At 46.9% G+C, this 22,011-nt stretch overlaps 1 protein-coding gene across 2 annotated transcripts in view; it reads left to right on the top strand.

The window, feature by feature from the left end:
* The window catches only part of CABLES1 (Cdk5 and Abl enzyme substrate 1), a 104,565-nt gene that overhangs the window by 31,687 nt on the left and 50,867 nt on the right, over positions 1-22,011 (top strand). For both annotated transcript variants that reach the window (XM_075993593.1, XM_075993594.1), the window contains exons 2-3: positions 12,032-12,103; positions 17,856-17,948. In XM_075993593.1, coding sequence (XP_075849708.1) covers positions 12,032-12,103; positions 17,856-17,948 — 165 coding nt within the window. The remainder of the gene's footprint in view (positions 1-12,031; positions 12,104-17,855; positions 17,949-22,011) is intronic.

The following is a 22,011-nucleotide window of genomic DNA, read 5'->3' as shown; positions in this document are numbered from 1 at the left end:
AAATGTAGAAACAGATTTTATTTTAACAAGCTGATTGACAACTTTTAGTATATTGATTTTAACTTGATTTTTGCCTGATTCGTCAGCTGGAGACTTTAAAACATAGCCAGATTCATAATCAGTTTTGTAGCATTTTTTTTTTTAATAAAAAAATGTCTAACCATCCTTCCTTTTCTTAGAGATAATCCTATTTTCCTTCCTTTGCAAGGAAGACCCCAGGGACCGCCCTGGGGATTTGGAATTGCTTCAGGCTGTGTTCTGGGTTTTGATCTGGGTTTAGGCGTGTTACGTGTTAGCTGGGGCTGGAAGAGGAGGTTTTCCTTGCATGAAGCGAGCCAGCTGTGTGCTCCTTGCGTGGGGCCACGGCAGTCATCGGGCTGGCTGGTCCAGACTGGATGTTCTGCAGGTCTCCCCAGCCTGGTGACCTGGTCCGGCCAGCGTGCCCCTGTAATGTCGGATTCCAGGCTCTCCTCTGGGATTTCTTCCACCATCTAACAAGCAGCCGTTGCCAGGTGAGCGAGTCAGGGCCACGCTTACTTTCATTAGCACGTTTGCTGCTGGAGAAAGCTTTAGGCCCCAAACTAAGCACACACATAATGAATGTGTCCTCAGGCTGAGGCTTAGGCCATTTTGCTTTAAGACTATGTCTCTTCTATTAAGAGGTGACAGCTGACTTTTCTTTCTTCATCTGTGAACACATATGTATTGGTGCAAAACAGTTTGCTTTTTAAGTGAGCACAGTCTGATTTGACTTCTGCTAAAGGAGCATGTGGAATCTTGGCTTTACACTTTGCCAACTCATGAACAATGTTATTGTAACGTATTTGCTGACCGGGGAGCAAGCTAATGGTGCCGGGGCCTTTGACAAGTTAAAGCTGTGTTAGAGAAATGAAGGAAATAACAGTGGGTGTTAGAGGAGCATTTTGCTCTAAGAGAGCCTAGTATTTGAAAACCAGCATTTTCACAAAAGATACGTAAATGATAGTGTAATTCTTGGGTTTATATTGGATCACTAAATATGAAATGTCCAATTTCCGATCAAAAGTTTAGCTTATATCTCAAACAAGAAGCAGCCCAATTAATGCACCAAACTATGCACCTAAACTATCGACACAGTTTTTCCATCTTAACGGGAGCTTGTTTATGGCAGCAGTGAAGAAGCCTGGAGAGCTAGTGGCGATGAAATCGCAAAAGGCATTTTCTTTTTTTTTTTTTTTCCAGATCTTTTTTTTTTTTTAAAGCAAACTTTTTTTTTTTTTAACTTCGGCATATTATGGGGGTACAGATTTTAAGGTTTCAATAAATGCCCATTTCCCCCCTCCCCCTAAAAGTCTGAGTCTCCATCATAACCATCCCCCAGATGGTGCACATCTCACTCATTATGTATGTATATACCCGCCCCCCTCCCCCCTCCCATCTGCCCAATACCCTATTACTGTAGCACCTATGTGTCCACTTAGGTGCTACTCAGTTAATACCAGTTTTCTGGAGAATATATCTGGTGCTTGTTTTTCCATTCTTGGGATACTTCACTTAGTAGTATGGGTTCCAGCTCTAACCAGGAAAATATAAGATGTGCTATATCACCATTGTTTCTTAGAGCTGAATAGTACTCCATGGTATACATATACCACATTTTATTAATCCATTCTTGGATTGATGGGCACTTGGGCTGTTTCCACAGCCTTGCAATTATGAATTGTGCTGCTATAAACATTCGAGTGCAGGTGTCTTTTTTGTAGAGTGTCATTGAATCTTTTGGGTAGATGCCCAGCAATGGGATTGCTGAATCAAATGGTAGATTCACTTGTATCGCTTTAAGGTATCTCCATATTGCTTTCCACAGAGGTTGAACTAGTTTGCAGTCCCACCAGCAGTGTAGGAGTGTTCCTCTCTCTCCGCAACCACGCCAGCATTTATTGTTTGGAGATTTTTTGATAAAGGCCATTCTCACTGGGGTTAAGTGATATCTCATTGTGGTTTTGATTTGCATTTCCCTGATGATTAGGGATGTTGAGCATTTTTTCATATGTTTGTTGGCCATTCTTCTGTCTTCTTTAGAAAAGTTTCTTTTCAAGTCCTTTGCCCACTTTTTAATGGGGTTATTTGATTTTTTCTTCCTGATTTTCGTGAGTTCTAAGTATATTCTAGTTATCAGTCCCTTATCGGATGCGCAAAAGGCATTTTCCACAGCTTGTTGAGAATTGAGTATTTTTCCTTGCATGAAGTGGTCCAACGCCTGGAAGAAGTGGTAGTCAGTTGGTGCAAGGTGAATACAGTGGATGACAGAGAGTTTCCAAGTCCAGCCTCTGTAGTTTGAGCAGCCTTGTTTTTTTTGCGACATGTGGTCTTGCAAGAAGGTTGGCCTATCTCTGTTGACAAATCTCAACTGTTTAATCTCAAGCATCCTCATCATTTCGTCCAGTTGGTTGCAATAGACATCCGCTGTAATCGACTGACCAGGTTTCATGAAGCTGTTGTGGATAATACCAGTGCTGGACCTCCAAACAGACACCATTAGTATTTTTGGGTGAATATTTGGTTTTGGACTGTTTTGGCACTTCATCTTTATCCAGCCATTGTGCTGAATGCTTGTGATTGTCAAAAAGAATCCATTCTGCATGCCACCTAACAATATGGTGTAGAAATGGTTCACCTTTATGTTGTGACAGCAAAGAAAGGCAAGCTTCAAGACAGTTTCTCTTCTGATGCTTGTTTAATTAAAGTGGTACCCATCTATTCAGCTTCTTTACCTTGCCCATTTGTCTGGAATGGTCCAGTATTATTAGAATAGTAACGTCCAGCCTTGCTGCTAATTCACGCGTATGTTGAGATGGATTCGCTTCCACTAAAGCTTTCAGCTCATCATTATCCACCTTTGTTTCAGGTCGCCCAGATGGCTCATTTTCTAGATTACAATCACCAGAATGGAACTTCTCAAACCATCGATGTGCTATGATATGGTATACAAGAACCAGGGGATGGAGGCTTTGCCCAAAAAGTGTGAGATTTACAACATTTTACATAGGGATTGTTCTAGCTGCCAAAAAAACAGCTCTGCTTCCTAGGCACTGTGCCCCAAGCCTTTTCTTGCCCTGGTTGGGCACCTTGAACCTTTGAGACTTTAAATTGGCAAAGGAAGCCAAGAAATGGAGCTCACTGAGTGTGTGAAGTTGGAGTGGGACTTCTCGCTGTCCCCAACCCTTTCCCTGTAACCTTGTCTTGAGGCATTGGGAAGCATTGTGAGGATGGTTTCTAGGCTCTGTTGACCAAACAGGGAATTCGTACATTAAATGGATCAGGCCCACTGATAATTGTGTGGAAAAGCATTGAGTGGAAGGCCAGGAGCTCTTTGGGAAAAGTCCAGGAATACACCTACCTGTTGAGGGCGTTCATTGGTGCATTCAGCAGCTGTGATTGAGCACCTGCTGTTGGCTAAAGCATGGTCCCTCCTCAGAGACACACACGGGGGGACGGCATGGGCCTCCCCACACCAGCTCACTGTCCGGGCTGGTTCAGTTCTGTTTGAGGGAGAGACTGTGGTCTTTGGCAGAAAGACATAAGCACCAAAGCAAATAAATTACAAGCTTGGTGGATGTCTTGTGACTATATTAAGGTGTTATTTTTATGATAGGGTTTTTGGTCATAATAACTGTCTGAACAGGTGTGAAGCAGTCATGACCTCAGCTCTGTCATCACCTTGTAATTGGGGTATCCATGGCGCCTTTTCTTCCTCCACACCTGTGAAGAGGTAACTGTGCCATTTGGTGGCCCAGCTTGTAGCCAGGAAGGGGGATTCTTGCTTAGTGAACTAGAGCCATATAGGATGTTCTTTTTGGCGAGTAGAGAGGCAGTTGGCCTAGGTGTTTGCCTGTCTCTTCCTGCTCTCAGAGCTCATGTTTTACTCCCAGAGAACACAGAACTAGTGCTTTGTATGTAGGTAAGGTGGATGTATTACATACATCATCCAACTATTTGTACTTGCAAACCTATTGGTCTTTCTCCAGACTCAGTTCTCCTGTCTAATTAGCCCCTTTCCTTTTGCTTGTTTAAACTTACAAGATGCTCATTCAAGGGCAAAGAGACAACTTATTATTTAAGGGTTGGTTATGATCATTTCATTCCCGAGTTTGCTAATGCAGGGGAGTAAGGTGAGTAAATGGAGTGTTAGGAGTTGATTCTCAGCCACCTTTGGCGTGGGCAGGACGTTGGAGATGGCCGTTCAATGGGACTCAGCCGTCCCACTCACTGGAATTCCCTGGGAGCTTTTAAAAGCCCCTTACACAGACACATCCAAACCAGTCAGAATCTTGGGAGGTAGGCCCAGGCTTCAGTGATTTCTAATGTTCCCCGACGGCATCCACTGTGCAGCCAGGGTTGAGAGCATTGACCGAACCTAATGTCCACGTGGTCGAACTGGTCCTAACTCTCAGGCCAAAGCTTTTTCCTGCAGTGCCCATGCCTGATGTTGTCCTGCCCCAGTTGACTCCATAAGGAAATCGGCCTTCACCAGCTTGTCCCACTGGACCCCAAGATGGCCCTGATGCAGCCTCACTGGTCAGCAGGGACAGCAGCGACCCACTCTCCCTTCCTGGCACTCTGCTTCCCTGGCTAAGAATTGGGCCCTCTTCCAAAGAGCTGATGAGGGTGCTCTGACCATGTGCAGCTGCAGCTCCCACCCCGCCCCTTCCTCTCTTGGGGTCCTCCGAGTTGCTGCTGACCAGGACAACGACAGATCATTAGCAAGGGGAGGGCCTTTCAGTATGGTTGGGCCTCTGGGCCTACTTCCACCTGGTCAGTTGGCTAGGATGGTTGACCACTGTCCCTTCCCTGGAACTAAGACCAGTGACCCCTTGGTGCTTAAAAGACACTCTAGAAATGCTGGCCCTGGGTCTTGCCTCTCCTAGTCTTTTGTCACCCAGCCACACATTTTTCTGTGTGATATTTTCCTCCTCTTCCCCCAGTGACCTTCCCTTTAGCTTTCAGTGTAAGTGGACTTATTATAACAGTACCACTGTGACCAGCCCTGGGGCCCAGGAGCATGTAGTGATTTGCACCTGCAGATGAACTGTTATTCCTTAATCATAAGGGGAATAATGTGGTCCAAGTAGCTATGTCCAAATGTGCAGTCATCTATCATGGATTGTGACTTCCTTGCTCAGACAGAGTCAGGCATTCAAAGGATATTGTTGTAAAATGAGTCTGGGTGCTTTGGGGGAAGCTGACTTATGCATGAGCATTAAGTGTGAACCACATGGGCCTCAAAAGTGTGGCCAGTGTGAAAGGTCCTGACTTGTCATTATCAGATGAGTCGGGGGCCCTGAGTCTAGACAGACACTTCCATTGGATGATGTCAGTGCACGATGCTTTTGCTTTGAGCCCTGCCAGTTTCTTACTGAATGTCTGCTTGGTTGGGAAAGTAGCATGCTATTTTGGTCCAAGGCTAAGTATTCTTTGTCAGCCATTAAAATACGCAAAGACCTCTGCTTGTTAACTGTGCCCATGATGAGGAGTTTGCATAGTAATGGGCTTAGTTTAGGAGGCAAATTGGAGGGTGAAAAGTGGCTAGTTAAGATTGGCCGCCTGCCCTCAGCCTTCTCGGCCAGTGCAGTCCTCTGGGGATAGAAGGGGACAGGGGTGGGGGGGGTGTTAACTGCATACCTTGGAAGGATCTAGCAAAGTGGTGGGGGCAGAGATGAGCACCACTGAGTTACACTGCCTGTTCACAGGGCACAGTCTGGAGGCAGCAGACAGGACCTGTCTAGGTAGGAAGGGCTATCGCCTTGGGGTTGAATGATTTCTTTACAGTGACTGCTGGTGGACCCTTTCCAAGCTCTGTGTCTCCATCTCAAAGAATATACTGGCTGGTTCCATTCACAAAGAAGGGAAGTACATCTGCTGAATTTAAAGGAACAGGTGGGCATTTGGATTATTTTCTCTTCAAGGAATCTGGACTTTAAGTGCCCCTGTGCACACACAAGTGTCTGTCTGTCTGTCTCAGTTCAGACTGCCTAACAAAGTGCCATAATACACTGGGTGGCTTATAAACAGTAGAAGTTTATTTTTTTTCACAGTTCTGGAGGCTAGAAGTCTGAGATCTGGATGTCACCGTGGTCGGGGTCTGGTGAGGGCTCCCCGGGGTTACAAACTACTGACTTCTTGTGTCCTCACGTGGCAGAGGGGGAGCTGGAGAGCTCTCTGGGGCCCCTGTGACCCGGGCACTAATCCATTCGTGAGGGCTCCGTCCTCATGACAAAATCACTTCCCAAAGACTCTACCTCCTAATGCCATCGCAGTGGGGTTAGGATTTGAACACGGGAATTTGGGGAGGGCACAGACATTGAGTCTGCAATAGTGTGTGTGTGTGTGTGTGTGTGTCTGCGCCTGTTCAACTCAGGAGAAGAATTAGCAGATGTGCTGCCTTTTTTTTTTTTTTTTTTTTTTTTTGAGACAGAGTCTCACTTTGTTGCCCAGGCTAGAGTGAGTGCCGTGGCGTCAGCCTGGCTCACAGCAACCTCAATCTCTGGGGCTCAGCGATCCTACTGCCTCAGCCTCCCGAGTAGCTGGGACTACAGGCATGCGCCACCATGCCCGGCTAATTTTTTCTATATATATTTTTAGTTGGTCAATTAATTTGTTTCTATTTTTGGTAGAGACGGGGTCTCGCTCAGGCTGGTTTCGAACTCCTGACCTTGAGCAATCCGCCCGCCTCGGCCTCCCAAAGTGCTAGGATTACAGGCGTGAGCCACCGCGCCCGGCCTGTGCTGCCTTTTAAAAAAAATAAATCCTTGTAACTGTATAGAAAGATATATTCTATTTTGGTGGTTTTCCCATTAAGCACCTCTCTCTTCCAGTATGGGAAGAGCTGGGTGCAGCTTTTAGAGAAGGGAGTCGTCAGGATGTGTGCTTTTGAGGATGGGCCTGCTTTTCTGGGCTGAATGCCGGGCAAGAGTCTGCGGGGCCCGGGCTGCCCGCAGGGCCCTGTGTTCACTGCAGGGTTCCGCTGGAGTGTTGTCCACATTGTAGCCCCCAACAGCACAGCGGGCGGGGGCGGGGGCGGGAGGGGTTGTCAATGGGTTCCTCAGTGGTCGCTGTCCTGTGGATTCCCACTTGCCTCTGAGGCCTTGAGGACAGGCGCGGAGCCTGGTTCAGCTGTGGTCCCCTGCAGGCTGGGCTCGCAGTCGCGCGGGTGGAGCAGGTGGGCGAGGCTGTGTCGAGAGGATGAACCTGCCTGGGCCTTGCTGGGGCCTGGGCTGTGTCTATGCTGCCAGGAGCCCACTCGAGCTTCCCGGGACCGCCTTAGGGTAACCAGAGCAGGGCAGCTGGCAGTCCTTGACCGGCACAGGTGCGTCAGTCGCCTGGCTTACAGAGTGGAAAAAAAACCTCCAGTGCCTGTTTGCTGATCACCTGGAAGTGCTGTTCTGCAAAGGAAAGCACACAGCGTGGCAGAACGTGTTGAGCTTCTCAGAATCTACAACCTATACATTTCCTTCTGCCTGTGGATATAAGTTATCTCTAATGACAGCTTAGGTGTGCACACTTAAGTTAGTCTTTCATTTTGGATTTAGAAACTCAGAACATTCTCCAGAGATAAGCAGAGTAAACATTTTAATCACTGCCTCCTGGCTGCGGGGAGACATGGGCATTAAGTGGGGATGGTGCAGAGGCCTGGGGACACCAGTTCTTTAGGAGACGGTGCTTCCCTGTGCCTGCGTGGTGTACGCATGCAGTTAGTTATGCTTGGGGGTGGAGGGGTGTGAGCCCACCTCTTGCTTGCTGGCTTTCCTAGGATTCACTGAGGTTTCAGAGGGGCTGTGCCTCAGCTGACAGTGTTGACGGGCCATAGCCACCTGTTGTCACAATAGTCTTGGCAAGCTGAGTCTACAGAGTTGGGGGCTGCACAGGAAAGTCCTATTAACTGATGACCTGGCCACCTATAGCACCAGTTTCCCACCCCCGTAGGTCCCCACTGCACCATTCTCAGGTAAAACCAACATCTCCCTAACAGCTCTTGCTGACTTTTGGAAACCTGGCAGTATTATGGAAATGGAAATTCGTTTTTAGTCCACTGCAGAGTGAACCCGCAGTCCTGCGGCAGGTTCATTGTTCTGTGAAGAGACAGATGTTGGAGAACTGCTTGGTTCACACACATCGAGGAATGAGAATCTGAGAGAATTAGACCAGTTTACGGTTGGAGAAGAGGAGAGGAGGATTTTTGGAGACAGGGTCTGTTGCCCAAGGTGGAGTGCAGTGGTGTCGCCATAGCTCCCTGCATCCTCCAACTCCTGGGCTCAAGCCATCCTCCTGCCTCAGCCTCCCGAGTAGCTGGGACTACAGGTGCACACCACCACACTTGGCTCTTTTTTTTTATTTTGTAGAAATGGGGTCTTTGTTGCCCAGGCTGTTCTTGAACTCCCGGTCTCAACCAATCCTCCTGCCTTGGCCTCCCAGAGTGCTGGGATTACAGATAATAGCCACAGTGTAGGCACTGAGGAGTATTTTTTTTAAAGGATTTGGATAGCAAAAGTTTAAGAAAAGGTCTTAGAAAATTGATGGAGCCTTGGAATAGCTTGTAAAAATGACCTTTCTGATTGTCGTATGAAAGTAAAACACGAATCAAGAGAGGCATCAGGGTTATTGGTCAGAACAAGTACCCACAAACTTTTTAAAAACCAAACAGTTGTTTTATTCCTTGTTCTGTAGAACAAATTAGAACATTATAATTGCATGTTCTTAACCTAAATTTTGTCAAATGTAATTTTAAAAAGACTTATCTTTATATTTCCAGTCCACCCCCAACCTTTTTTTTAAAGGCAAAGACCCAGTCGAACTTCTATCCACCCCCCTCCCCCAAATCATTTACTATGAAATTATGGTCCTTATTCAAGTGGACTTATTTTAAGTTACCACCACCCCACCCTGCTCCCTGTACCTGATATTCTTAGTCAACTAGGACCTGTTCTTATTTCAGCCTGGCAAAAGAAACTGGTAGCTTGAGGAGGTGTTAGCAGGTGGTTTGCAATTCTTTAGAAGCCCAGAAGAGGTAATGTTTTGCATAATCATGTCACATATTTATTCTTATGGGTCTCTGAGAATCTCTCCCCAAGGAATAATTTCTTCCTATTTCTAGCTGCTCTTGAAATCATGGCTATCCAGAGACTGTAACTTTTTCATTGCATGCTAGTGATTTTTTTTTTTTTTTTTTTTTTTTTTTTGAGACAGAGTCTCGCTTTCTTGCCTAGGCTAGAGTGAGTGCCATGGCGTCAGCCTAGCTCACAGCAACCTCAAACTCCTGGGCTCAAGCGATCCTCCTGCCTCAGCCTCCCGAGTAGCTGGGACTACAGGCACGAGCCACCATGCCCGGCTGATTTTTATATTATATATATTAGTTGGCCAATTAATTTCTTTCTATTTTTATGGTAGAGACGGGGTCTCGCTCAGGCTGGTTTTGAACTCCTGACCTTGAGCAATCCGCCCGCCTCGGCCTCCCAGAGTGCTAGGATTACAGGCGTGAGCCACCGCGCCCGGCCCTATGCTAGTGATTTTGAAGTTGTATTTAATAGGGTTTTTTTTCCTTTATTTTTTTATTCTTTACTTTTTTAAAGATTACTTTTACTCTTATTTATTTATTTATTTATTTGCTCCAACTTCAACAAGCATCAGAATTTCTTTTATTTATTATTTATTTTAGCGTATTATGGGGGTACAAGTGTTAAGGTTACATATATTGCCCATGCCCCCTCCCCCCTGGAGTAAGAGCTTTAAGCGTGTCCATCCCCCAAATGTTGCACATCTTACTCGTTGTGGTTGTATACACCCATCCCCTCCTCCCCCCTCCCACCCTCCTGACACCCAATAAATGTTACTCCTATATGTCCACTTAGGTGTTGATCCATTAATACCAATTTGCTGGTGAGTACATGTGGTGCTTGTTTTTCCATTCTTGAGATACTTCACTTAGTAGAATGGGTTCCAGCTGTATCCAGGAATATACAAGAGGTGCTATATCACCATTGTTTCTTAAAGCTGAGTAGTACTCCATGGTATACATATACCACATTTTATTAATCCACTCGTGAATTGATGGGCACTTGGGTTGTTTCCACAGCTTTGCAATTGTGAATTGTGCTGCTATAAACATTCGAGTGCAGGTATCTTTTTCATAAAGTGACTTTTGATCTTTTGGGTAGATGCCCAGTAGTGGAATTCCTGGATTAAATGGTAGATCTACTTGTATCGCTTCGAGGTATCTCCATATTGCTTTCCACAGAGATTGAAGTAGTTTGCAGTCCCACCAGCAGTGTAGGAGTGTTCCTCTCTCTCTGCATCCATGCCAGCATTTGTTGTTTGGGGACTTTTTGGTAAAGGCCATTCTCGCTGGAGTTAAGTGATATCTCATTGTGGTTTTGATTTGCATTTCCCTGATGATTAGAGATGTTGAACATTTTTTCATATGCTTGTTGGCCATTATTCTGTCTTCTTTTGAGAAGTGTCTGTTCATGTCCTTTGCCCATTTTTTGATAGGGTTGTTTGATTTTTTCCTGCTGATTTTCCTGAATTCTAAATAGATTCCAGTTATCAGCCCTTTATCAGATGTGTAGCTTGCGAAAATTTTCTCCCATTTTGTGGGTTGTCTGTTTGCTCTCTTGACGGTTTCTTTGGCTGTACAGAAGCTTTTTAATTTGATCAGATCCCATTTGTTTATTTTTGTTGCTGTTGTGATTGCCTTCAGGGTCTTCATAAATTCTTTGCCTAGGCCAATGTCTAGAAGAGTATTTCCAACATTTTCCTCTAGAATTCTAATAGTTTCACACCTAAGGTTCAAGTCTGTTACCCAGCGTGAGTTGATTTTTGTGAGAGGTGAAAGGTGTGGGTCTTGTTTCAGTCTTCTACATGTGGCTATCCAGTTTTCCCAGCACCATTTATTGAATAAGGATTCTTTTCCCCAGCGTATGTTTTTGTCTGCTTTGTCAAAGATTAGTTGGCTATATGAGGATGGTTTTATATCTGGGTTCTCTGTTCTGTTCCACTGGTCAATGTCCCTGTTCTACTCAATTCCTTTCAAAAGAGCAACAAAGAAATTAAAGTACTTTGGAATATATTTAACTAAGGAGGTAAAAGACCTCTACAGGGAGAACTATGAAACACTGAAGAAGGAAATAGCAGAGGACATAAACAGATGGAAGAATATACCATGCTCATAGGTCAGCAGAATCAACATTGTTAAAATGTCTGTACTCCCCGGCCAGGTACGGTAGTTCACGCCTGTAATCCTAGCACTCTGGGAAGCTGAGGCAGGCGGATTGCTTGAGGTCAGGAGTTTGAAAATGTCTATACTACCCAAAGTGACCTACAGAGTCAATGCAATCCCAATCAAAATACCATCATCATTTTTCACAGATATAGAAAAAAATAATTTTACGCTTTTTTTATGCTTCGTATGGAACCAGGGAAGACCCCATATAGCAAAATCAATCCTAGGCAATAAAAACAAAATAAGAGGAATCAATTTACCAGACTTCAAACTATACCACAAGGCTATAGTCACTAAAACAGCTTTTTACTGGCACAAGAACGGAGACATTGACCAGAATTTCTTAATAGAGTTTTAAAATTTAATATTGATCAGTTACCTGGTTCAGAGGACTGATATTTGAATATTTAACAGTAATGTCTTAGAAAAACTATACACAGTGCCTAAGTTATACTATATATTACAGGAGGTACATTGTCTTCTTCTTCTTCTTCTTTTTTTTTTTTGTCTTTGGGGAAAATTATAGCAGGAAAAGGACCACTCTCTTAATCACCACAAAGAGGCCTTCTACTCAGGGAGAATGTTCAGAATTCAGCCAAGCAAGATGGGCCTGGTATTCACTGTGCGGAGTGTGGACAGGGCATCCTCTTAGAGACGGCTTTTTTCTGATCTTTTTAATGGACTTCATTTGTTGGGGACAGTTTGAGATTTACAGAAATGTTTGATCAGTTTTACAACACAGTTTTAACCCCTCGAATTTTTTTCCCCTCTCTACAGACGGCGCCTCATCTCCCAGAGATCTTCCTTGGAGACGCTGGAAGATATTGAGGAGAATGCCCCTCTCCGGAGGTAAGTTCTCGATGTTTCAATTCACGCAAATGTGAATGGCTTGTAGTATAAAATGACAGCCAAAGATTGATTTTTTTTTTTTATGTCCTTGATGTATAGAATAAATTTAAAAATGACCATCCGGATTCCAGGAACTATGGAACATACTTCTAGTTTGGAACCCCACCCCTGAGAAGCATCAGAACTAGAAAATGATCAAATATTACTTGTGTATTAGAACAGCCCCTTTTTGCATGTGAATTTGGGTGCTTTTCTGCCTGTGGTTTCTTTTTCATTTTGAAAGCTGCTGCTCAATGGAAGAAGAGCCCAGCATTGTCCTGGCCCTTCTCCCAGGTGCAGTGACACAGTAGTTGTGGTCCTGGACTTCGATCTTCAGTGGGAGGGACACCAGAGCTCCTTGGGGGGGGGCCCTGACATCACCCCCTCGCTAGTTACTGGGGAAGCCCAATTAGGCTAGTGTGAGTGCTCCCTTGGGTCTGAAAGTGCTCCGTTTCTCTCTTGGGATTAGGAAAGTGCTCGCGGGCATCATCTTTTTAGATGACAGTAGTTGTGGAGCTGCGCGGTGCTGTGCCTGGCAGGTTCCTCTCCTGTCGTCCAGCCACAGCGTCCAGCCAGGCTCTCCTTGTGGAGGAGAAAGCGCTCAAGTACTGCATCTGCTTTCATCCTCCCTGCAGCCCCAGGCTGGGGAGGGGGGGCCCTGCCCTGCAGAAGGTTCTAGAAAGATGGACGCAGGGTCTTCACAGGAACTACAGGGGAGGCAGCAGCAGGGAGGACCAAGGCAGGATGTGAGCACCCAGGGACTGGCAGGGAAACCCACATCTGCACCCCACGTGCCTTGTCACCTGACCAGGATGGGGGCGTCCCTGGCTCCTCCCTTTGAGCCTGGGAGGTCACTGCAGTGGAGTGGGGGTGAGCCCTACCCTGGAGCCCGCACCTATTGTGTCCACAGGCTCCACCCACACGGAGAGCACAGACAGGCCGGAGGTCCGAGCAAGAGTGTCAGCATCCGTGAATCTCATCCCTGATATCATCTCAAAGACAAAGTCAGGGCCAAACAGTCTGGTCTCTACTTTTAAAGTCTTTTCTAAAATGTGGGTAACCTCTAGGAGCTTCTTAGGATGAGCAGCATGTGGCCGTGGCTTGGGCACGAGTGTGCTGTGAGGCAGTGTTACATGCTGGGAGACGGCTGTTCCCTTGCAGGGGTCGTACAAAAAGCTACATTAGTAATCAAGTTAGGGAGTTGGCTTTGGTCCGAACACTCAGCGGGCGTGGAGGAGAAGCGTTCTCAGGCGCACCCAGTGGCTTAGGCCTGAGAGCACGTGAGGTTGCCACCTGACCAAGGCTGTCCCTTACCCTCCCCGCAGACAGGGGAATTGGCGAATGAAGCTGAGAAGCCCCTAGAGTCTCAAGAAGCTGCTAGAAGCCAAGGCCCTTGGAAGAATAAGGAATGTGGCAGCTGTGAGCAAAGGAAACCAGGTGGAGCAGGGGACAGGCTAAGAAGTGTTGCTCCCTCTTCAGGGACTTCCCGACAGGACGGTGGGGCCTTAGGGCACAGGTGTCCTGGCGTCTCAGGGTGGTTACGGGGAGGGCCAGGGAAGACTGTGTTCCTGCTCGGCGCCCTGTCACCCCGTTCCCTGTGCGAATCTCTGCCCTCTGGTCCTCAGCCCCGTGGTAGCACAAACGAGAGGAGTAAAATCTGTGACTTCGTTCAACTCTCACTTACAGAAAACTACTCTGGATTTCCAGTGAATCTTGTGGTGGTCTAAGATTTCACAACTAAGTCGGAAATCAAGGGAGTTTGGGCAGTTTTAGGAATCTTTCTTCCCCACATGGACTTTTTTTTGAATTTAAAAAAGATTCTCCAGTTTACCTAGAAAATGACTTATTCCTAGGAAATACCATTAAGCATAGTGTAGAAGAAGGGACGTGAGTTTGGGAGTCAGGGGTCCTGAGTTTTTAGTGTGACTCTTCCGACTGCCTATGTGGCCTTGCGAGTTTGCTTAGCATCTCTGGGGCCTCAGTTTTCCCATCTGTAAAATGTGAGGGCTGCATCAGCTGGCCTCAGAAGTCCTTCCCAGGCTGTGAAATGAAGGTGCCAATAATGATGCTGAAGTGTTTTGGGAATTGTGGGGGCTGTGAAGGCTATTAGCCCAACTTGCTTTTAAGCTTAGCCCAAGAACAAATTGCTCCAAGGCATCTATTAAACCTTTTGCATAATTAAGTGTATCCTGTAATCAGTGCTAACAAGAAACAGCTAATCTTTCATTAAATTAGTTTTTAATTTAATTCTATCCTAATTTAATTTTGCATCATTTAAAATGTATGTTTGTAAATGGATATTTACAGGTTAATGCAGGCAGCTTTGAAATTAATTGGTTCTTCGCTTAACCTGCCGCAACCTGAGCGCTCAGTATTCCAGTTTCCTTGGCAATTGTTGCTAACGCCACAATTCTCTTAATGCATTTCTTAGATTCCCTGGTGGTTTAGTTGAATGCTTAAAAATATGCAAGACAACAAACAGCTTGCCACATGGAGGGCTAGATTAGTAAGGGGTATATATAGTTAGAATTGGGTGCTGATGGAAATAAAAGACCTTTGTTAAGTCATCCTGTCAAAAGTCATACTTTCCCCTCATACGTGACAGTTTAATAGTGTATTTCCTGTGTCCTCCCGGGACTCCAAGATTTAAGCATTTATAATGAGAGACCCGGACTGAGGCGTTTCCTACCTGCCTGGTAGTTACCCAGTGTCCAATAAGGAAAATAAGGACTTAGGCCATCTCTACTAGCTGTCGAGAAAAATCCCGGGTTTTCTGCAGCAAATGTGGCAGCCGTCAGCACCTGCCCTGGTTTTCCAGACGTCTGTATAGACGGGTGCTCTGGCCACAGCTGTGAAAGCGATCACGCTGCCGCCTCCTTGCCCTGCTGGTGTGGACGGCTACCTGCGGCCCTTTTGCCGACTTGCAGTTCCAGCAGAAGGCCGAGGAATTTGGGGCCCCTCTTCTGGCAGGCCTAGGCAGCAGGGAGCAACTCAGGTCCTCCCTCCTCTGCTGGCATCGGTGCCGGCTTCCTGCAGCTGGAAGGTGGGAGGAGGAAGGTGCTGGAGCGTGCTGAGGTGGCAGGATCCGTGGGCTGCCGGAACCCACTTGCTATCTCGCTCTTGGCCCGCGGCCCTCAGACTGGCTGGCCCAGGGAGCTCTGCTTTGGGGAAGGGAAACGGGGGAAGGGTATGAAGACCCTGGAACCCCTAGCCCTGTCTGGACACCACTGGAGACATGCCTTTATGCTTTCAGAGAGTCTCTTCTCTCCAGCGACGCCATGTTTCTAGAACCTTCTGTGTGTGAGAGACACTTGGGAACTTTGAGTGGCCTGCAGACTCAAGCAGTTATTCTGGAGCTAGCACTGAGGCAGTTTGGGGGGCTGGGTCTGCATCCAGAGTAGCCCCTTGAAGGCAGAGTGAGGTCTTTCTGCCTACACCCAAGGAGCCGATTGAATCTGGGATTGGGGGCCTGGTGTAGGAGGGAGTAGTGGGCACCATCCCCTCTCCTCGCCCTGCCTGGCACCCACAGGAAGCCTCTGCTAAGTGCCCTCAAACAGGCTCTGCGAGTCTTTAAAAGACTCTTCATTTAAAGCCAAGAATTCAGTACCTTTAATGAGGGCTACAGTTTTAAGAATATAGGAAGCAGATAGTAATGGAATAGTTACCCTTTGTAGCTAATTGTTTGTTAATAATAAGGACACTTGAAATGTGAATGTGGATATTTGCATGTATGTATAAGCATGTGTATTGTATTTGAATATGTCACTTGACAGTTTATGAAGCTTGCACGTGTTATCATGTTTAATCCTCATACCGTGTTTCCCCGAAAATAAGACAGGGTCTTATATTTATTTTTCCTCCAGAAGACACCCTAGGGCTTATTTTCAGGGGATGTGTTATTTTCCCCTCAAAGCATCAGCTTACAGCACGCACAAGATGGCCGGGACCTGACAGGGGGAGCCGACCTTGTTGGTGGGGCTGCCCGCACCTTTCCGGTCACCTCTGGGATAGTAGCTGTCACGATGGGGCAGATGAGGAGGGCTGCTCATCTTCTTTACCGCTCTGCGACGAAATGCATGGGTTGTGCAGACACGCTGCGTAGCCACACCTATCACTAGGTCTTATTTTCGGGGTAGGGCTTATATTGCACAAATGCTTAGAAATTCTGCCACCCATTTTATGGGTAGGTCTTATTTTCGGGGAAACACAGTAACAGCAGAGAGGGATCCATGGGGTCACAGGGTCAATAGGGAGTTTGGGAGCAGAGGCCAGAAAGAAGCTTCTTGCTCTTGTATAGGGGACAGTGACCCAAAGTGGGGCTTTCCTCTGGACCCATGGCCCATGGAACCCCTTTTTCCTGATGAAAGCCACCAAATACATACCTGATATCATGCCCTTGTTTTAGTCTAAATTTATTTACTTCAGTATTATTTATTCAAGTTAAATTACATTTTAAGATACTATTTCTTATGGAAAATAAATGCTTCAGCACTGTCTAGGAAAGCCTTCTAGGGAGCCTACCCCTACTAGCAGGGTGGCTGGGGGATGAGCCAGGTCTGTGAGCCCCTGGAGGTGGCCCTTGGGAGACAGCAAAGACTGAGGTGGCCCTGTAGGTCTGCAACCCGCCCCCACGCCCCACCCTCCCCTTAACAGAGGGTCCTTGTTGGGTTAGCTCATTCTTCCTGTGTCTGAAGCCTCAAAGTTCAGAGTTGACTGAATTCAGGTGACATCCCGGCCCAGACCTCGGCCTGGGCTTTGGGAAGCTGGGCACTGCTTCTCCAGAACTCGCTTTCCAAAGCACAAAGTCACAGGTGCCCACGTCCCACGGCAGGAACCGGCTCTTGGGGTGTGTGGTCAGAAAGGATTTTTTGGTAGCAAAAACCAAAATAGAAAAGTCAGCTCCTTTTATCGAGAAAAGAAAGACTAAGCTGCGGGCCCATTTGTTTTTGCTGTTGGTGCAGTTTTGTAACTTAGAATTTGCCAGGTAACTTTGAAAACACTCTGTGCAAATACAATCTTGGCCTGTGGTCTGTTTGCCAGTCCCACGGTACAAGCCAATGTCGTATATGCCAGGGAAAAGGGGATATTTTGAATCCAAGTCACGTTTGTGCAACAAATGATTATTTAAAATTTATCAAAAAAAAAAAAAAAAAACCAGCAATAAGCTGGGTCTCTGAGACTCATTCAGTTTAAAGCTGCGACTTTTCGGGCGCAGGCCCTGAAGTGGATCAATTGTCAAGAGGAATTCAGGCCAGAATCCTGTTACAGAAGAAAAATGCTTCAGGGTTGTTTTTAAACTGAATTTTCCAGTGTCTCCTCTCCCCCCCCCCTTTAAGTCCTTTAAATTTACAGTTTTCATTGATACAGGAGGATCTTTTTTTAAAAAGATAAGGAAAAATGTCTTTGGAATCTGTGTAGATTATTTTATTGCAACTGGGGACAATAGTTTTCATTCACTGGCATTTCAGAGACCCATATAAAATATTATCAGTATTATCAAGGAAGTTGCCTGTCATTGGGTTTTTGGTATTTTTTTTAAAAAAAAAAAGCTTCCTTGCTGCCAGCTGTATTGTCTTCATTATCCCTGCGACTCCTGTCTGCCTTGGGTGACTCACACCATTTGTCTGGTCTTTCCTTCCTGTCTTTGTGTGGAGATATCTCAGCTGTCCAGCGGGCAACTGACTGTGGTTTTGAAATGATTTGTATTTTTCAGATGTCGGACTCTCTCAGGTTCGCCCAGACCAAAGAATTTTAAGAAGATTCATTTTATCAAGAACATGCGGCAACACGACACCAGGAATGGCAGGTACTAGTTCACACAAAAGCTGCCTCCTGGCGGGTGGCCTGGGGCAGGCAGGAGGGGACCGTTCTCATGGCCACAACTCAGCAAAGCTAGGCTCCCACTTTTAAGATGAACAATCATCTCAGGGAACCTCCCAGACAATTTCCACCCCTCTCATGCCAGAACTGCCAGGAGGAATCCATAGAGAACAAGGCCTTCCTCAGGCTTAGTGGGATGTGTAGACCAACAACAAACTGAATATTTGAATGCACACAGATTTTTAGAGAAACCTTTGCACAGAAACACAGTTGAGTTTGTATGGGGTTTTGTTTGTTTTCCAGCTTTGTTGGTTTTGGTTTTGGTTTTCACCGCCACCATGTGCTCGGGTCGATAAATACCCCTGCCAGATCTGCGCCTGAACTTGGTTTTGGCGCTAGCTTGGGTCTCTTTGGGAGAGTAGAATCCCAGCTTCCGCCAGCGGATTCCTCCTCCGAGCTGATTCCTATTCCTGGGCCTGCGGCATCTGGAGTGTGTGTTTCTCCAGCTCTGCAGTTGCTCTTTGGAAAAGCGCTCTTAAATAAAAATTACTGCGGTTGAAATTTATACGGCCTTGATATTAAAACTCTCCAGACGACAAATAGATCGGATTCACTGTTGCCAGCATGCGTGTGATTGAATGGCTAAGTCTGTTTGTCTCAGCCCGGCAGGACCTGTCCAAGAGCTCTGGGGTCCCCTGTGCTCTGTAACCCTGGGGGGGGGGGGGGCTCCTCCCCACTGACTTCAATGGGTGAGTTACAGACACTGCCCAGAGCCAGGTCCTGATGCAGAGACTGTCTTGTTTGATCTTCCTCTGATTTATAGAAGACCATATGGGCCTCACTAATACTCTCTAATAATTCATACAAAATGAAAGTTGCCAAAAGTCTTTCAGTTAGACTCATTAATACCCAGCATTACTGTAGTTTGGTTGTGTAAGATACACTGTACAGCCCATATAGCACTAACAATTACGATTTTTAAAGGCTTGCTTTCTCGAAGTTTATACCTATTTTTTAAGCCTTATGGGGTAAGGAACATCATTTTATGACAATTGCAATGATTTCAGAATAGCAAAATTGAGCTTTCCAAATAATTTTTTTACATAGTCAACATGTGTTTGTATTTTAAGTACAGAGATTTTACTTAAAATGTACAGACCTTTATTTGTTAAATAGAATACTCTGAATTTCTCTCTTTCACCCTTAGTTTCACTGTCACTTAGAATTATTTTCTTTTGAGGCTTTTACTGACTTTACAAACCATACTCATGTCATTTTAGTATAATTATTTATCATTGATTTACATATGTGATTTCATCCATAATCTCTTTAACCATAAAACAAATGCAGAAAATCTTTAATTTCTAAGTGAAATTAATAACAAAGTCCAAGGCATGGGTCAGATTAATGGCATTCCCACCTCTGATGCTGGCTGTTGAGGACACAAAGTCAGATAATTCCCCTGCATGGCTAAGTCGGAGATGATGTAGTGAGTAAAAGGTCTGGTTTAATGGGATTCCCAAAGTCCAATAGGAAGCCACCTTCCCCAGCACACCCTTGACCCCGGACAGCAAAGCCTGCAGTTGCTGGCAATTTTGCTGAGGAGTTTTCAGGGCAGCCAGGAAGACTCATCTTATCTGAAGATCTGAGCATGGGGCAGGAAGGAGAGCTCTACAGCTGCCCCCGTGGGAACCCCAGGCTGTGGGCTGAGGCGCTGGCCAGTTGCGTAATATCTTCCCAGGTGAGAGCAGGTTTTCCTGTGCAAACGGAAGATGAAAGGGCTGGCCGGAAGTCTCTCAGGTTTATTAGCAAGGATAGATTGTCCTTAGACAGATGAAAGTGAGAACCTGGGAGGAAGCCAGGAAGAAAACACAATTTCTGAGATGACACAAGGAAGTTGTGGTCAAGAGCTCATGAATGGGAGGACGTGTCCCAGCCTTTTGAGAGCAGAAAACAGCAGCAGAAGAGAGCAGCTTTGCCCCACGGCGGCTGGGCGGCAGGAGTGGAGTCCCCTGGCACAGGTGGCCAGGACACTTGGGGGAGCTCTAGTCCCCACAGTGGTGGGTAGGAGTCCTGGTCATGTTCTCAGATGGAGGGACCCGTCTGGTGACTGGGGGTCTCCAATCCCCCTGCCTCGGGGGCAGGAGGTGAGGGTGTGGCACCTGCCCAGTGCCCCAGGCCCCTAGCAGGCTCCTGCCCAGCTGAGGAAGTCTCAGTCACCTCTGTCCCCTGTCCCACGCCCCATCTCCCTGGGACCCTGACTGGCATGGCCCAGACTCTCAGTCCAGAGGCCAGGCCTGGGGCTCATTTGGTCTTCTGGCCCTGAAGACCCTGGTGTTGAGGCTCCTCCGTCCCTAGACCTGCTGACTGTGTGGTAAAGGCCCCAGTGCTGGGGGGGGGTTGGGAGCCCCGGTTTCAGCAGGGACCACGGTGCAACCCAGGAAACCAGCAGGGAGCCTCTGTCCTGAGACTCTGCGTCTTCCCTCACCCAGAGTTTCAAGCACAGGTGGCTCACACCTGTAATCCTAGCACTCTGGGAGGCCGAGGTGGGAGGATCACTCAAGGTCAGGAGTTCAAGACCAGCCTGAGTAAGAGTGAGACCCTGTCTCTACTAAAAATAGAAAGAAATTAGCTGGACAACTAAAAATATACATAGAAAAAATTAGCCAGGCATGGTGGCACATGCCTATAGTCCCTACTCAGAAGGGTGAGGCAGGAGGATCGCTGGAGCCCAGGACTTTGAGGTTGCTGTGAGCCAGGCTGATGCCACGGCACTCTAGCCCAGGCAACAGAGTCAGACTCTATCTCCAAAAAAAAGCGTTTCAAGCACAACTTTGAGATAGAAAGCGGGGGAAAGTTTTTAAAACTGAGAACCAGATATGATAAAAGGCAATACCTGTGGCATTGAAAAAACAAAGCAAAACAAACCTAAGCGTACCTCAGGACAGGTAATATCAGGGCAGCTGCTTAGAAACAGACGGTGGGGTCCAAGACAGCTCCATGTTCTCCCGTGAGGAGCCACTGACTCCGTGACCCAGGACGAATCCCAGCTGCCGCGTGACGTGGACGTGAAGACCCGCAGTGAACTCGTGTGGTGATGGAGGCGGAGCCCACCTGGAGTAGAAACCACAGGCGTCCGTCCGGAGTCTGAGTCCTGGGAGGCTGGCCTCGGGCCCTCAGGAGGGGTTTGTGCGTGGACACAGCACAGAGAAGCAGCTCAGGCGTGTTGGAGTTGTGCTGCAGGCCGCTGGGCCGGGTGGGGGCCACGGGGGACGGTTCCTGTCACAGACCGCAGACCAGGCCGGGCAGAGCGATGGGAGGGGCAGCACCGCTGTTGGGCCCAGAGCGCAGGAGGAGGTCTTGATGGGCCCTGCCGGTGCGTGTCTCCAAGGGAGCTGCCCTCAGGAACGATTCTGCCTTGACACAGAAGACAGCTTGTTCCTCAGGGACCTGGGGAAGTCCTGCCGGACTTCATAGTTGGAAAAGGGAGCGGCGCTTTCCTGGGTTTTAGGAACACGGATCTCAGAAACTTCAGACTGAGAAATAGATTCTTGCAGCTGAGACCATGTTGCCAAAAGAGATGATAAAGTTATGAGGATGACAAGGTGATAATGGGCAGCATTTATTGAGCGCTTACTGGGTGCCAGGCTCAAGTACTTAACATGCTTTATTTCATTAACTCAAAACTCAGTAGGAGAGTGTTGAATAAATGAGTAGAGACACTTTCGTGGTTTGTTTTTGTTTTTTGAAACAGGGCCGTACTGTGTTGCTCAGGCTGGAGTGCAGTGGCTATTCACACGTGCAATCATAGTGAACTATAGCCTGAACTCCTGGGCTCAAGCGAGCCTCCCACCTCAGCCTCCCAAGTACCTGGGACTGCAGGCACTTGCCATGGTGCCCAACCTAAATGAGTTGCAGTCTTCAGAACCAGATTGCAAAGAATGGAAAGAATTTAGAAATAAAGATATTTCTTGAAACAGCCTCATGAGTAAGGCTTTGCTCTCTTGTGGAAGGCAAAGATGTCCACACCCTATCCTCAGGACCTGTGA

This window comes from Microcebus murinus, chromosome 17, assembly GCF_040939455.1.
Source record: "Microcebus murinus isolate Inina chromosome 17, M.murinus_Inina_mat1.0, whole genome shotgun sequence".
Classification (NCBI taxonomy): Eukaryota; Metazoa; Chordata; class Mammalia; order Primates; family Cheirogaleidae; genus Microcebus; species Microcebus murinus.
Note: the sequence above shows the minus strand (reverse complement) of the source record. Positions and strands in the feature narration are given on the sequence as shown.